General features: G+C 40.9%; 2 protein-coding genes across 2 annotated transcripts; one reads left to right on the top strand and one right to left on the bottom strand.

Moving 5' to 3' along the window:
• Positions 1 to 2,230: 2,230 nt before the first annotated feature.
• On the bottom strand, positions 2,231 to 3,609 carry LOC147881970 (uncharacterized). The gene is made up of 3 exons (XM_087401854.1): positions 3,517 to 3,609; positions 3,157 to 3,432; positions 2,231 to 3,019 (listed from the first exon to the last, which is right to left on the bottom strand). Exons 1-3 carry the CDS (start codon positions 3,553 to 3,555, stop codon positions 2,534 to 2,536), a joined length of 801 nt encoding a protein of 266 aa, XP_087257980.1. The 5' UTR covers positions 3,556 to 3,609; the 3' UTR covers positions 2,231 to 2,533.
• An 8,385-nt stretch (positions 3,610 to 11,994) lies between these two features.
• Positions 11,995 to 14,442, top strand: LOC147881969 (triacylglycerol lipase 1-like). The gene is made up of 9 exons (XM_087402046.1): positions 11,995 to 12,204; positions 12,359 to 12,463; positions 12,581 to 12,721; positions 12,816 to 12,926; positions 13,030 to 13,173; positions 13,286 to 13,326; positions 13,464 to 13,546; positions 13,784 to 13,879; positions 14,020 to 14,442. Exons 1-9 carry the CDS (start codon positions 12,040 to 12,042, stop codon positions 14,319 to 14,321), a joined length of 1,188 nt encoding a protein of 395 aa, XP_087258172.1. The 5' UTR covers positions 11,995 to 12,039; the 3' UTR covers positions 14,322 to 14,442.
• The last annotated feature ends 1,594 nt before the right edge of the window (positions 14,443 to 16,036 follow it).

The raw sequence follows: 16,036 nt of genomic DNA, 5'->3' as shown, positions 1-16,036 counted from the left end.
GACGAAGGTCAAGGTGGTGAGGGATCAGCTGGCAGCAATTGGTCAGAAGACAGACTCATGCCATTTGGCCTTGATGGTACTGAGGAGACTGCCTCGGAGTTTCAAGAGCTTTGTTACGACTGTGACAGCAGGACAGAGGACCAAACCTCTGACGTTTGAGGAGTTGGGTCCGTTACTGCTACAGGAGGAAGCTCGGGAGAAGCTCTACAACGAGGACAAAGACGACAAGGCGATGTTGGCAAAGGATTTTGCTGGCAAAGGAAAGGGCAAGCCTAACGGTGGCAAGTCCAAGAAAGACGACTCTGACGACGAGGGGACTTCAAAGAGGAAGCATAAGAAGAAGTGCTTCTACTGTGATACGCCAGGACATTTTGCAAAGGACTGCAGAAAGAAAAAGGCGGATCTGAAAAACAAAAAGGAGTCTGACTTAGATTCACAGGGAGAGGCCAAAGCAAATGTGGTAATCAAGGAGTTGTTCCTGGTGACATCACCAAGTGTTACCGAGGTCAGATATGTTGATCCAGAAATCACAGTGAGGATGTTTGACATAGAGATGTGGGTCGACGAGGAGTCAGATGCCTTTGTGCAGGTGAAGGACAGCATGGAGTGCTTGGTACCTTCCAGGTGTGTGGCTATCGACACTGACACGAGGGTAAATTCCATGGAAGGCCTTGGGGTCTCATGGTCAGATGGATGCTGGAGTTCAGAAGGGGACAGTACAGGATTACACAAGCACTTGGTGGGTGCCTCAATGAGAGTTTGCTTTCAAAGCGAACATTCAGGCAGTACAACAGTCTGGTATGTATTTGATATTCTGCATTTGAGCCTTTATAGCATGCTGAGGAGAGACGCTGCTCTTCATTTGTCTCAGGTGATAAGAGATTGGAAGGAATTAGCTTTCTTCGAAGGCAGAAGGGGAAGTATTGGTGCTTCTTCAAATCTTGGACGCAGATTGCTAGAAGGTGATGGACAAAGAGTACTGAAGCCAAAAGAGTACCTGCTTGAGAACTCAGCGAGAGTTCATGGTCCAAGTTATCTGGAAATATTCATTGGTTGTAGACCTTGCCACTGGAAGGACAGGTTGAATCAGACCCTCAGAGCATGGTGCTTGGAAGACTGCAGGTTGTTCACTCATTATAAGGGGGACGACTGGAAGATCGTGACGGCTGGATTGCTCGGGTTCAGAGGCGGGAATGTGACTGAAGGAGGTGGTACCAGGAGGTGCTACCAAAGATGGACCTGTGTACCAAGATGGTGTGCGGAAGTGGAACCGGACCTGGATGAAAAGCCAGAAAAAGATTTCGACGCCGAAAGGTTCCAAAGGACTACAACCAGGGAGTTACTGGAGCATCGTCATCGGCGTGTAGGCATTGGGCCAAGATGTGTCGGTGAGAGGGGGTGTTGTAAAGGTCACCTCCCCATCTGTAAGCCCCCATATAAGGAGAGCATGGGGGGGGTGAACCTAGGGTTTGAGTGTCTGTCACATGGGCATCTAATTGGATGCCATGTGGGCAAGAATCAAAGAGATGGAGGGTACCTGGAGCTAGGATGGATCTCCAACAACAAAAGGCGAAGCAATAGCCAGCACAAGGAACCCGGAATAAAAAGCAATCACATGGCGCTGACATCTACAAGGATGTGCAGAAGAAAAGAAGAGCTATGCGGTTGTACCAAAGCCAAACCAAACAAACGCTCAAGGTGAGGAGGTTGTGGTGAGGTGTGCAAGAGGTGCGTGTTCAAGTCCAAGTGGCACGATAGGCACGAAGGCAAAGGCGAAAATGCACGAAATTATGCAAATGAATAGTCCTCCCTGCTTGAGGCAGAATGATCATGTCAGAGAGAGCTTGCAACCTGCATTGGCGTCAATCTATGCCTCTGCAACGAGCACTTCAGCCAACCCTACTAAGTTTACTTGATGGTACAATATTAGAGAACTAGGGGGGTTCACAATTGTCTTGCTGAAGACCAGAGAGGACTAGAAAAGCTTCCTGTAGAGTTTCCTATGTGGGACATACCAACAGAAATGGAGCAATAATTTAAAAACCTCATCAAGAAGTTAAAAACCAGCAACTGTACCATGCATAACCAACACTTGAAACATACACATATTGAAACACAGGAGCAATCTGCTTTTCCCAAGATGAAAATGCCTGAGGCCAACAGTACTATGTCCGAGTCCCTGCCCGACAACAAAAAGCTTGGAAAGATAAGTAAAAGGGAAACACACCACTGAAGTTGCAAAGTATTAACTTTGATAAGGTTTGACAATAGGAAATCAACAGTATAGTGACAAGTATATCTTTTCAGATGAGGAGCCTGCCCAAATTCATCACATAGAACAAGCAAAGGACCTTTTTGCCTTATGAGTCACCCACAAGGTTTTGGGCAAGGGTAGGCCAAACTTCATGATAGAAGATGAAGTTTTCATGACTAGCAAGACAAAATAGGACAATCCTACTTAAGATACTAATCCCAACCACTAAATAAGATCGAGTTTTCATGACAAACATTACAAAATAGGACACCAAATCTCTCAATTGCTTAATTTTGTCCCATCTGGGCTTAATTTTGTCCCATCCGGTGCCTCATCTTTGTCTGGTAATACAGTGAGTAATTCACGAGCCGCATTATCTTTCATCGGTACAATTCGGACAGTTATCTCTTGCCCTGCCTTCCAAACTCGCTCTAGATAAGCTGCACCACCAGTAATCCCTAGGTCTGTCCCTGGGAGGAAACCTTCTTTCCTGCCCTTCGGCAATGTCACAAAAAAGCCAACAGTCATCACCTCCCTGATTATAGCTTGCATAGTCCTTGGTGCTCCCTTTTGAAGCAGCTTTGATGGGTCCACCTCAACACGGCTAGCTTCCTCTTCTAGCTCAGCAGCTCGCCTTTGCGCCAGGGCTTCTCTTCTATAGGCCTTCATGCGCATCCTTGCTTCCAAATCAGGTGGTCTTCTTGGTACTGTGTCATAATTTGAACGAGGAGGAGGGGTATAACCTTCATCTTGCCCTGCATTTTGCTTCACCAAGAGTCCAATACAATAAAATCAGCCAACTTGGGCAAACCTCCCAAATTTTGGCATCAAAACACTGGAAACATTAGGTTTCCAAGAGACAGCCATAGATAATAGCTCCCATTCTTTAAACAATTACTTACTGAATATCTTCTGTTTGGCCATGTCCTAGGCGCTGCTGCCTGACCTTCCTCAGAAACATTTTTCTCAAATTTACCTGAACTGCTGCAGTACACGTTTCTTTCCAAAGGGTTGGAATCTTGCTTACCATATGAAACAAAGTTCCTTCCAAATTTAAGAGGCCCGGTGAAGGAGAGGAACTTCGATGACCATCTGGAAAACATAACTTTTGCACTTCGGTCCAAAATATGCCTTGCATTCTCATTTACCAATGAAGTCATAGCAGTCATTGCAGAAACCTGACACAAAAACTGCGATGTAGAGTAAATCTCAGCTGTAAGCCTCATATTGGAAAAAATGCAGATCTAAGATGAGAAAATTACCCTTGAGCGATAATGTAGCTTCAAATGCCTGCAATGCATAACCACAAGGCACAGTCAACAAAAATTCATATCCTGCATATTATCAATGCCCAACAACAGTGCAAAAAAACTGAATGAGCACGATTTCAGACACACAAAAATCCAAACTGACACACACAAACATAGCTAATATAAGATGTCTTTGCATCAAGTTTCTAGCAAGTCATGATGAAGGCTGGACTTAGGAGAAAGCTAATCAAAAGCTATTATACTCTCTTTGCATCAAATATCTAACATGAATCAAAGGGAGCTCTGAAACCATGTTAGAGTAACAATCTCTGATACCATGTTAGAGTAACAACACTAGCTTGCTACAGCCTAGCCTCTGGATCCAAATAATGCCAGAAGCATCCAAAACGTAAGATCTGACCATATACCTAGATAAGTCCAGGAACATGCCCAAACTCATCCTCTAAAAACACAACATAGTGCAATTTCAATCTCATGATAGTCACTCACTCATAAAGTTGAAAACCATAAACTCCATCACACACAGGGGACTAGCTACTATGACATCCCCACTGACATCATCAGCACCCAACAGTGGGTGTAGACCATAGTATAAACATATGCTCACACATACAAATCCACACACCCACACATACTTGAGCATCCATTATCCAAAGTGTTCGTACTGAGTTTCTGTTGGCACTCCTGAGGTGAAGGGCAGCCTCAGCCATGACGAAGGCTAGCACTAAAGGAGAAGGCTAATCAAAAGGGTCCAAAACCTCTTCATTCAAGCTACAACTGCTTGTTAAGACTAAACGCCTTCCCTAAAAAAACCCATTAAATTCAAACAAAAAATACCATGCTTCTTTATTGTCTCAAGAATTTCATGGGGGTTAGCATAATTGTTTTCCCTTCTTTTGTTCAAAGAGAGAGTAGGGATTCAACTAAGGGTTAGAGTCTTATTAATTTTTAGGGTTTCTAGGTGGTATGTTACACTCTCCCCTTCTAGCGGACCAAGGATGTCCTTATGCTTGAGAGTTGGGAATTTCTTTTCTGAGTTCTACTTCGGTCAACCATGTAGCTTCTTTGAATGGATACCTCTTTCATTTAATCAAATACTCCTGAATGACTTTGTTCCTCAAAGGGCTTTCCTTAACTTCAATGATTTCTTCTGGTTCAATATCAAATGTGCCATCCGAGTTGAAAATAACTTCAGTTTTTGGGATGTGAGAATCATCATATAGCATGGGAAGCATTTCAAAACATGATCCATAATGTCCTCTTTCATGCTAGGCCAATAGAAGTGGCCCTTCACAGCATTATAGGTGTTTTGAAAACCAAAATGTGCAACTGTGAGGGATTCATGTAACTCATGAAAGATGGTCTTTTTTATACTAGGGATGCTCAAAATGCATAACCGCTCTTTCTCATCCTACACCTTATAATGTCTTAGGTTAGGGTCATCAGGATCATCTATGTTCATGATGGGACCAAAATAAGGGTCTTCCTTTGGCCCCAATCCTAAATTTCCAGGATCCATGTGTTCTTAATCATGGATATGGCATAGAATTCTGGGTTTCGACTTAAGGCATTAACCACCATATTTTCTTTTCCAAGTTTGTAATGCATGTCAAAGTCAATCCTCCTGGGTGGTGGCATTCCATCTTCTTTGCCTAGCATTAAGGCCAGGTTAGGTAAAATTCCACTTGAGACTTTGGTGATATGTGAATAGATTGGATTTTCTTCTAAGGAGGTAGTGTCTCCAAAAATTTAGCGAATGCACTACTGCTAACAACTATAAATCATGAGTCAGATAGTTCTTCTTCCCATACCTTGACTTCCTAGACTCTTAGGCTATGGGCCATTGATCCTGGCTAAGCACTCCGCCTATGGCTACTCTACTAGCATCTATAGTTACAAAGAATTCCCAATCAAACTTAGGCAGTTTTAGTATGAGATCTGTGATTAGGGCATCCTTTAAAGCTTGAAATCTTTCTTGACACTCGGTGGTCCAATTTATGTTAGTGCCTTTCTTTTTAACAGATCAAGCATAGGTCTAGTAATCTTGGAAAAGTCATTTATGATCTTTTTATAAAATCTACCGAACCCTAAGAATCCCTTAATGTCATGGTCGTTTCTTGGCATGGGCCAATGCTTATGGACTCAATTTTTCTTGGGTCCATCCTAACCCCATCTTTGGATATGACATGATCCAGGTACTCAATTTGGTTAGTGTCGAAAGAACACTTAATCTTTTTGGTAGATCAATATATCATCAAAGAAAGAACACTTACTCTTTTTGGTAGAAAGAACACTTACTCTTTTTGGTCCATCCTAACTCATATTTGGATACCACATGACCCAAGTACTCAATTTGGTCAATATATCATCACAGAAGACTAGGTGATAGCCTAACTTAAGGTCTATCTTGGAAAAGATCAATATATCATCAAAGAAGACTAGGACGAAGCGATCTAGGTGATATCTATCTTGGAAAATATTTGGGCTCCATGGAATCAATCCAAGAGTTCATCTATCCTAGGGATCAGATATTTATTCTTAATGGTTCTCTACTTCAGCTACCTATAGTCAATACAAAGCCTTGAACATGCCATCCTTCTTTTTTTGTAAAAGGATGGGGGCTTCCCATGGAGAAGTGCTAAGCCGCATAAAATATTGATCTAAAAGTTGATTAAGATGGATCTTAAGGCAATGGCCTTAGGAACAAAGGGCTTTAGAAGATTGGTTGAGCTCCCAATATTAGGTGTATGGGATGGTCTATGTCCGTTGGTGGAGGTAATTCGATCAGCTCCTTAGGAAGTACATTCTCTTGTTCATGAAGCCAGTGAAGGAAAGAGAGGTCCTCTTCTTTCTCCATGGGATTTGGTTGAATCGAGAACAGTTCTCCTCCTCTCTTAAGATTCTTTGGAAGGTCCCCTTTCCAAGATCTATAGGTTCTATGGAGAGCTCTTGGTTGAAGAATTCATGTACTCAACCTTGGGAGGTCTGGACTTTGACACTACTCCTTTTCGAAGAAAAAATATGAGCTTCATGGGTGGCGAGCTAGTCCATGCTCAATTTGCACGATACTTTCCTAGTGGGAAGACTTGGAAAGTGTAGTTAAAGCCATTCAAATCTAGGTTGAAAGCTAAATCCTTCACTGTCCCAATACTTATGCTGACCTTTTCGGCTAGCCAATTCAACATTTAGAGGAAGTCTTTTCTTACCTTTTTATTTAATATTATTAATGCTCTAGGAGAGATAAAGGAGTAAGTACTCTTTGTATACTTGGTAATGGGGGCACGGCAGTGCCAATTAGGTGTACAGGCTCTGGCAGGGATGATTTGCGCAGTAGGGTTGTAGCTATAGAGGTTGGGATTTCTGGGTCCAAGTTTCAAGTACTTGGGGTTTATGCTCCTAATGGGTCCAAGGAATGATGTTGATGCTGGATCAACCCATTAACACCTCCTTCGAGAATCTTGCCATGATGCCATAAGGTATGCCACATCCTCCTTCCCAATTCTAAGTACCCATCAGGGCCCGTGGATATTGTAAAATTTTCTTTTAATTTAGTTGCCTATCTCTTCTATCTTACTTAGCTACATGACTAACACACAAGCTGACTACTATGTGTGGGGTGTGCTTAACCTATACCATAGATTTGGAGTATATAAGAGAGCTTATAAGAATGAGGCACAGGGACAAAATGTTCATTCATAAAGAAAAAGAGCTCCATATGGCTATCATTGATTCCTTTCAAATTAAATTGCCATGTATTCAGGGCGTAGGTATATCATGTATATATAGAGCTTAATGAAACAAGCATTGAATTGATGAAGTTGCCACAAAGCAAGGTCATGAGTGGCATCCACGATCTCTTGAAGTTCTTGACGACATCTCCAAATCGTGAAAAAGTCTTAGAGGAGCTGCTAGCTTGTTCGTAATTCTTCACTCCCTAGAGGAGGCTCTGGACCAACAGGCCAATGCTTCTTAAGTCCATAGCCTAGTTAATGTGTAAGGAGATATTGAGATGGGCAACAGCACTAGAACCTTTACAGGATTGCAAAGAGAAAGCCAATTTGGGCCCATGCAACCTTATGCAGAATGTCTTGAACCTTAGGTAGCCAATGCATGCATCGCTATAGTTTCTTTCCCCTAGATACTTCCAAGCATTTAGACAATGTTAAGCATGCTTGCAATTCACATTCCAGATACCGAGTTGTAACAAAAGTGTAGGAGAATTAATACAAGAGATAATAAAGAGGAAATGAAATAATGATTCAAAACATTATACTTGTAAAGTCACTCATAGTTTCTTTTTACAAAAGTTCGTGGCCTTTGTCTGATGGCCAACCTTCCAGCCTCCCCTTACCGCAGGGCCCTGGAGAGATCCACCTCAAGCTCCTTCCCTTCATGTAGGGATCCTTGCTACTCTACGTAGCTTCCTAGTCTAGCTCCTCATCTTGGTACACTCAACCTACTCACACCTTGCCCAGCAAGGAAGACTCTCAGCCTCAGTGGCTATCCACGATCTCACCAGGGGGTAGAAGATTCTCACAGTGCGATCACTAGCAGAGCAGGACAACTCCAGAACTCACAATTTGTCTCTTAACTCACACAACTAGGAGACTGGTTACCTTAACCGTTGCCGTTCACCATGCCCTGGGCTCCTCTTTATAGCCTTGGCCAACAGCCTCCATAACACTGGAGCTTTGGCAAAATGTAGGGCTGCATGCACCATTAGCTTGCATGGCCCTCACGTACCTTGCAAACACCCACAAAAGAGGATTAGTCCTTACCTATACAAGAATTACTTAATTGGATTTATTTCCCTTTCTTTCTCCTTTTATACCCCATCCAAGCCATCCCATGTATATGCCTAGGGTAAAGTTAGTCCTTTATGCAATTCTTCATGAAATTTTGTTCTCTCTTTCTAATGCTCCCCCCACATGCATCCTTATAAAAATCCACTAAATTCAAAGAAAAATTACGATGCTTCTTTATATTCTCTCAAGAATCAACCTTTCATGGCGGTTAGCATAATTGTTTTTCTTTCCTTTGTTCAAAGAGAGAGGTAGGGGTCAGAGTCTTCTTCTTTTTTTGGGTTTCTAAAGGCTATGTTACAACAATCCTAAGTGTTTTGGGAAGGATTAGTCTCACCCCTGGTTCTCAAGTGTCCTAAGTGTCCTTAAGACCTCAAAATTTAATGAGAAGCATGGACTAACTTAACTTTTCAATTTTCTTCCGAAGGGATCGAATGCGAGAGATTGGCCAACACCTAAATTACATGAGCTACCACTACTGCTCTACACGTATGACTCTTAAATGATGGAAAAGAAATGAGTCTTTGCAAGTAGCCATAGATTAAGGCAATATTCACACATGCCCAAACAATGGGGAGGATGAAGGTGCACTAAATGTTGTTGGCACAAAATGATTGGATGAAATTCATGTCCGTAGTAGATGTTTTTGTCTGACATGGGTAGGTTGACCCAAGGTGTGGACATCCCAGAAAAGTGAAATACATCAATGATCAAACACCATTTCCTAGCCCAGGCATCAGGACATGTGTGAATCTTGCCTAAGTCCACTATGTCGGGCCATCTATGAAGTACGACGATGCTCAAACACCATTTCTCAACCCACACATCTGGAAATGTGTGAATTCTGCCTACTATGGTAGTCCCAAAAATAGGAGGTGCACCGCATGAGGGGCACTAAGGAGCCTCTTGGTTAAATGGTTGTCTTCATTAGATCTACATGATAAAGCCAATATGGCACCATTACAAGTTATGGGTAGCACATCCTTGCTATAAAACCTCTTCTTGTCGGCATCTTCAACATCATAGATCGAGATAGAGAGCTGGATGCACGGATCATGGACAGGAAACCTAGATGCATTTAATGACCATGGGCGTAACTCTCCTTAGAGAGCTTCCCCACACATGCTAGCAGGGCTATGCCAGCCCCATTAGCAGCGAAAAATCATGTTCTCATGGCTAATAGCAATGCCTAAAGATTGTTTTTTCTAGCATTGGACTGCAAGTCTAGCAATGCTGGTTGAGCATGGCAATGTTCAAAGACTTTGACTAGTATCCATGCCATTCGTTGAAAAAGACTCCTAAACTTTCATCAGGGCATATTAATTATGCAGCAGCATCCATCAGAAGAAGACACATGGGGACATAGATGATGATTCTGAGGCCTCACTTGTTGAATCAACGGCCTCCCTAGCCTCAGCGGCAAAGCTAGGAGGCTCTCTTACTACCTATAGGGTTTAATTGCTCCTTGCTCAAAATTCGATTAATTAATTTGTCCCTCATTCCACCATCTATCTATCTATATTTTGGAGGTGCTATGTGGCATTGAAAGGCTATGCCATGCGGTGCACGAAGGGCTACTCTCTCCTTTGACATTTCCTTTGATCCTTTCTCATAGTTCCTTGCCCAACACGGTAAGCTGAATGGGCTATTCAAATCTCTCTCTCTCTCTCTCTCTCTCTCTCTCTCTCTCTCTCTCTCTCACTCACTCACTCACACGCACGCACGCATGCACACACGCACACACACACACACATTGTTATTTTTATTTTGGTGAAAAGATTTTTCTTTTATGTTACAGAGTCACAATCCCAAAGTAGGATGTGCTCAAGTACATCACACACATAGAGAGTTACTATTCCCATTTTTCTTTTGCATCCACTTAATTTCTTAACCCTTTTCCTATTTTTTCTAATTCTTTTTCCTTCTACCTCATAAACACTCCCTAATTTTTCCTAATTTATCCTAAATTTTTTTCAATTTCTTTCTTAAAGCTGTAAAATTTTCTCTCTCCCCCCCCCCCCCCCCCCCCCCGATCTTTAACCAATTTTCTCCTATTTTCTTCCCTATTTTTTCCTCTTCTTTCCCCATAATTTTCCCTTTTTTAAGCTTGTATCCACACGTACATCAATGCTGTCACTTTTTAACCCAACAAAAAAAATCTATTTTTCCTAAATGTTTGCTCACTTGTCACTTGCCATATTGCTTACTATCCTTCGTTAGCTCATCACGAGATTGAAAAATGAAAATCTTGGTCCATCTAACAATGCTCTAATTTAGTAGCCTATCCAAATTGTAGAGTTATAATTTAACATTCTATCTATAAAATGGCAAGGAGACAATGAAATAAATGTTTAAATAAGGAAATTTTAAAAGTGATGTGAGACTGAAAGCAAGAAACAACTCATATTTAGTCTCCATTGACGTCAAAGATGTGAGTACCAATGAGCAGTAGAACTATTGACTTTGTAAAAGAATGAGCACTTAGAGCAAGGGATCAACTTCAAGAACCATTGGTAAAGCTTGGGAGTATTACTATTCCGAATGAAAAAATCTCAATGCTTCATAGAGGATGAGAGTTTACTATCAATAGTTACTACATTAAGGGACTTCAAACACACTTACATAAATTTCATGAATTCCACACCTAATAAAATCCAATGTGTTCATAGAGAATGATTTGCTACTTGCAATGATGTCACTAGTTGTAGGTTTCTATGTCTATTAAAGTGAAACTTTTGTTCAAATATGTGATGTCAAAACTAACCATTAATTTATTACTAGGAAACTACAAGGCCATGTGATACCTAAACCAACCATACTATGAGACCATGTATGACAATATGATCATGATGGGTGCACCTACAAATATGTAACCATATAAAGTGGGTTCAGAACAAGGGGCTTTCTAATGCAATAGAAACACAAAAGGATTTTTTTAATTTACAAAATCATAAAAATCATTTTTTCTTAAAGGGAAAGTAATGTAGGACATATATGTAAGTAAGGGTTTAAATGTTACGCCTTGAATGCATGGTCTATGTAAGTGCAACCCAAGAGATGTGATGTAGGCTAGATCTGAGGACGTAGGCGTGAATCGTGTTCACATAAAACTTTTTTCTTAATGAATCACAAAACTTGGGGTCCAAATTTTTGAAAGTTTTTCTTGAGAATATGCAAGTTTTTTAGCTAAAATATAATTAAACTATCTACAATTTTGCAGATTTACAAATCGTACGGTGGAAATGAGATTGTGGTAGGTTCATTGTATATAGTTTGCAGGTTTTCTGTCAACGCTGGGAGTGATACGTTGAGGCTATGATGTAGGCCTAACATCAGGAGCAAGAATTAAAGTCACCTACTTGATGAGAAATGTGCATGTAAAGCCTCATGTGCAAGCCTGGATTTGGACCAAGCAAATGAAAAAGTGAAGGAAAAACAACAAAAAAATTCGAGGCTATTTAGGATTCGGTCTGTCAAAAGTATGTGATGGGTGCTGGTCAATCACTCTCGGGCCTTAGTGCCCATGTGAGGTTTTAATGTCAAAGGCTGGTCTCAAACTACTCCCCAACATCTACCGGTTTCAATGCATATACCCCCATGACAAACCGTGCTTATATACAACCAATTTTGCTCTCTGTCTCTCTCTGAGTCTGAGACTTCCGTCATGCTTCAATTTATTGATCTGCACGACTTTCGTTCACACATCTCTTTTATGAAGATCACCAGTCAAGTCGCTCTTCTACTGCACGCCTGCTTACTCTTCATACCTTTCGTAGCATTGGCTCTCTCCCCCGCAGCTCAGCTGGTTAACACAACAGATGGGCTTTGTGCGAGCCTCGTACTCCCCCTGCAGATCTATGATTGCCACGAATATGTGGTTACTCTCGAGCTTTGCCTTCCACTTTCAATATCCTTTCAATGCCCGGGATGGCTTACTCTTAAATTCTCGGATAATAACTGCTCTTTCTCTCTATTTGATGCAAGTCTAATTGCATAGACGGAGAGCCAGATAACTAACGTGCTCTATGTAGGTGGAGACTGGAGATGGGTTTCTCTTGGGTGTACAGCGTATATCAAGCAAGCAAGCTGCAGGAGCACTGAAGGGAGCGGTGTTTTTGATGCATGGATTACTACTGGTGAGATGCCGCCCCATTTCATCGTTTATAAGACGCGGAAGCTTCACAAAATGAGGCGTTTGGGTTTGACTAAAGATGCATCTAATGGAAACGGAGCCAATCAAATCTGTTTGGCAGGGAGGTGACATATGGGTGTTGAATGAGCCTTCTCAAGCTTTGGGATTTGTCTTGGCTGATGCGGGTTATGATGTATGGATTGGCAACACAAGGACGACCAGATTCAGCTATGGGCACGTCTTCTACAAAAGAACAGATCAGGTCTTGAAGATTGTGTAGAGAGAGAATTTTGTATAGAGTAATGAACAATGGACGTTGACATTTATCGTCGATCATGTAATGTTGTGCATTTCAGGGTTACTGGGACTGGAGCTTCGACGAGATGGCGGATCAAGATCTTCCAGCCATGTTGGGTCTGGTTTACAGCACTACAGGCTCTAAAATACACTACGTTGGATACTCGCAGGTTTCCTTTATCCTTCTAATTTCGCTTTGTTCGATTATCTCAGATGGATTCCTGTTGATTATCGACCATCTGATGATCGTATTGCTTTGGACTTTTGAGACAGGGCGCTCAGCAATGCTTTGCCGCATTTTCTGAAGGCAAGTTGCTGGATTACGTTGACAAAACGATCATGCTCGCACCTCTTGCTTACGCCGACCATAGCACGTCTCCCTTTGTATTAGCCCTTTTCGATTTGCGTATAGACAAGGTAAGCGTCTTACGTTCCCCGTATGATCGTGGCATCTTCTGAAATTAGACAAATGTCACATAGATCTTATACAGATCAATTCAAATTGCTTATAATAGGTGAGTTCCTGCAGATCTTAGAGGCCGCGAATGTGAACGCATTTGCCACACAAACGTGCGTTAAATAATCCTAAACTTTCGGATTTCATATTGAATACACTCGCGTTTAAAAGCGAAACTTGATAATACAAGCTTCGGATTCGGAAATCACGCTGCAATAATTAATTTCATTCTCTATTGATCTGTCGCCAGGCCAATGGGAAAGCAGATCGTTGATATCATATGTACACCCAGAAGCACCCGTTGTTACAAGGGGTGGCTCTATCTCGTTGGTGGTCTCTCTCTCTCTCTCTCTCTCTCACACACACACACACACACATGCTCTCACACACACACTTTTTTTTTGTGAAACCACACACACACACACATTCATTCGGATTCTCTCCGACAAGATTTAATTGTTTTGCCTGTTTTCGACAGACTATAACTATTTTGCATGTTTGATGGCATATTGTACTTGTCTCTTCCTGCGCCAAAATAGTGCTTTCACAAGTGAAGCTCTTGATCTGCAGGCAAGACCTGCTGCTTGAACACGACAAGGCGACCAATAATCGATAAATATGAAACACAAGCCACATCTGTGAAGAACTTGGCGCACTATGGACAACGTCAGTAATTTTTTGATTTCGAATCTCCTCAGATTATATAGAATACACTACCAATGGTGTCGCCTCAAAGAATTTGCATGCATTTTACAACACACATTTCAAAGATAAATAACCTATTGCCTTGCGTTGATCACTTATAGAGGGTCGGGAAAAGACTTTTGCAAAGTTCGACTATGGTATCTTGGGCAATCTGCAAAAGTACAATAGCCCCTCGGCACCGGAATACAAGATTGCAAACATTCCTACGAATAGGCTACTTGTGATCAATGCGCTGAACGATGAAATTGCAGCTCCAATGGACATAAATCGACTAGTAGACGAATTGACACCAGGCTTCAGGCTGTATACGATACCAGAGTATGGGCACTTCGATTTCATCTTCGCTTATAATATCTATTCCGAAGTGTATGGTCAACTCTTAGATTTCTTGGACTCACAGTAGTTAAAAGTCCTGCACCATTATCACATCAAGGGCTTTACTTATTAAGCCCATCAAAATGCAGTGTTTATATAGTTTATTGGGAATGTTCTCATTTGAAGGAGGGTAATGCTAGCAAGAATAGTAATACCAAGTTATGGAGGTTTCATCTCTATATATTGCTCCCAGAAATAATATGAGTTTATGCAATAGGCTTATCATCCCATGAAAAGGCACGTTTGTGTGAATGTGATGCTAGTCATTTATAGTATTAATCAATAACTTGTTTATCTCTTGAATTTTACATGATTTATTATTCATTCTAATCCAAAGTAAAGAGCCCTTCTTCAATACGATTGTGTCGCTATGAATAGATTAAATGAGAGAGAGGCTTCATCAGAAGCACACCGATTTACATGAATCTAAATCTTGGATTATTTGATAGATTATTGTGAGTTCTTAAGGAAGAAGATGAGAAATTTTGGAGTATACATTGAGAGTGCAAAGAGACTTAGCCCAAAACCATGGTATTATTACCCATTACATCCATTAATCATCATTAAATAATACATTGATACACATCAAGAACCAATCAAGATTTAGACAAGGTCAAGACCACGACTCAACTATAATAGGCTTAGAATAGAAGTAGACCATGAAGAAGATGTATGCACTTCGCCAAAAGTCTACTCTACATTCCATGTCACACAAAGAATACCAAGTAGACCTCCACAATGCCCTTCGTAGAGCTTCTAGAGATCATGGCTCGATGATCCATAACTTATGTGTTGCTCAACAAAACTTGACAAAATTTGTATCTAAACTAATCTACACATCGCAAACTTGAACATGCACTACTACCCTTAGGCCCTATTTCGACGCTATTCATAGTTGCTTATTACTTAATCCTTCAATGAAAATGACATCCATTGATATTAGTGGCAAAATGGCATTGCATCAATATTTGCATAGACATTAGTGGCCAATTAAGCATCGATATTATGTGGGAAGTTCCAATAATGTTGATATTAGCATCGATATTTGTGTCGATACAGTTTTTGAAAAAATAATAGCATCAAAAAAAGCATCGATGATCTGTAAGCACTTTGATCATTAAAAAATTAGAATAGTGTGGGGTTTTACCCTCAACCTTGCAATAACGAAATCAAATACAAATATTTTCACAATCAAAAATGCTTTTTATTAATGTTGTTCTCTATTCTTTACTCAATCAAAGCCTCACTGGAATTTTCCTCATGAGATTAATGTGTATCCTCTCGATCATCCATAGGTAGATCTCAAACATCTTTAGCATGTAAATTGAGGTCTCCTAAATTAGTGTCTGAGAAAACCTCTCAAAAATTCAAACTAATACTTAAAGCTTACAACCAAATGTAAATAAAAGAAATATGATTATAGAATTGTAGGTCATAACCTTGTGCTAATTCCTCCTCCCTATCTATTACTGTCCTCTTCATGATCTAGCATCTATGAGAGCATCTTTCGATGGTGCATTTAGCAAGCATTTGTGATAACTCGAGGGGATGATTTCTACCTCTATTGTCCTTCGACATGCTTTTCTATCCTTCTCTCTTTTAGCTCTTCTTCTTCATATTTGTTTGATCCATTTCTCCACAATTGTAAAGACAAAAGGTGTTCACTTTGAGTTACAAAGAGATACTCTTTTTTTTTCCTTTACCTTCCTTGTTCGATCTCTCCTACAACTCATGGATCATCAC

The sequence above is a fragment of the Dipteris shenzhenensis genome, chromosome 30 (genome assembly GCF_047967505.1).
Source record: "Dipteris shenzhenensis isolate YYH24624 ecotype China chromosome 30, Dip_SZ_1.0, whole genome shotgun sequence".
Lineage (NCBI taxonomy): Eukaryota > Viridiplantae > Streptophyta > Polypodiopsida > Gleicheniales > Dipteridaceae > Dipteris > Dipteris shenzhenensis.
This window is presented reverse-complemented; position numbering and strand designations above follow the sequence as displayed.

Bases quoted from the DNA above. Each gene is read 5' to 3' on its own strand.
- LOC147881970 (XM_087401854.1), bottom strand. From the start codon at position 3,555: ATGCATTGCAGGCATTTGAAGCTACATTATCGCTCAAGG. The intron at 3,433-3,516 runs GTAATTTTCTCA...TTTTTGTGTCAG, and splicing joins AGCTACATTATCGCTCAAGG to GTTTCTGCAATGACTGCTAT. The intron at 3,020-3,156 runs GTAAGTAATTGT...CTCTTGGTGAAG, and splicing joins GGCCAAACAGAAGATATTCA to CAAAATGCAGGGCAAGATGA.
- LOC147881969 (XM_087402046.1), top strand. From the start codon at position 12,040: ATGAAGATCACCAGTCAAGTCGCTCTTCTACTGCACGCCTGCTTACTC. The intron at 12,927-13,029 runs GTTTCCTTTATC...CTTTTGAGACAG, and splicing joins ACTACGTTGGATACTCGCAG to GGCGCTCAGCAATGCTTTGC. The intron at 13,547-13,783 runs GTCTCTCTCTCT...CTTGATCTGCAG, and splicing joins GTGGCTCTATCTCGTTGGTG to GCAAGACCTGCTGCTTGAAC.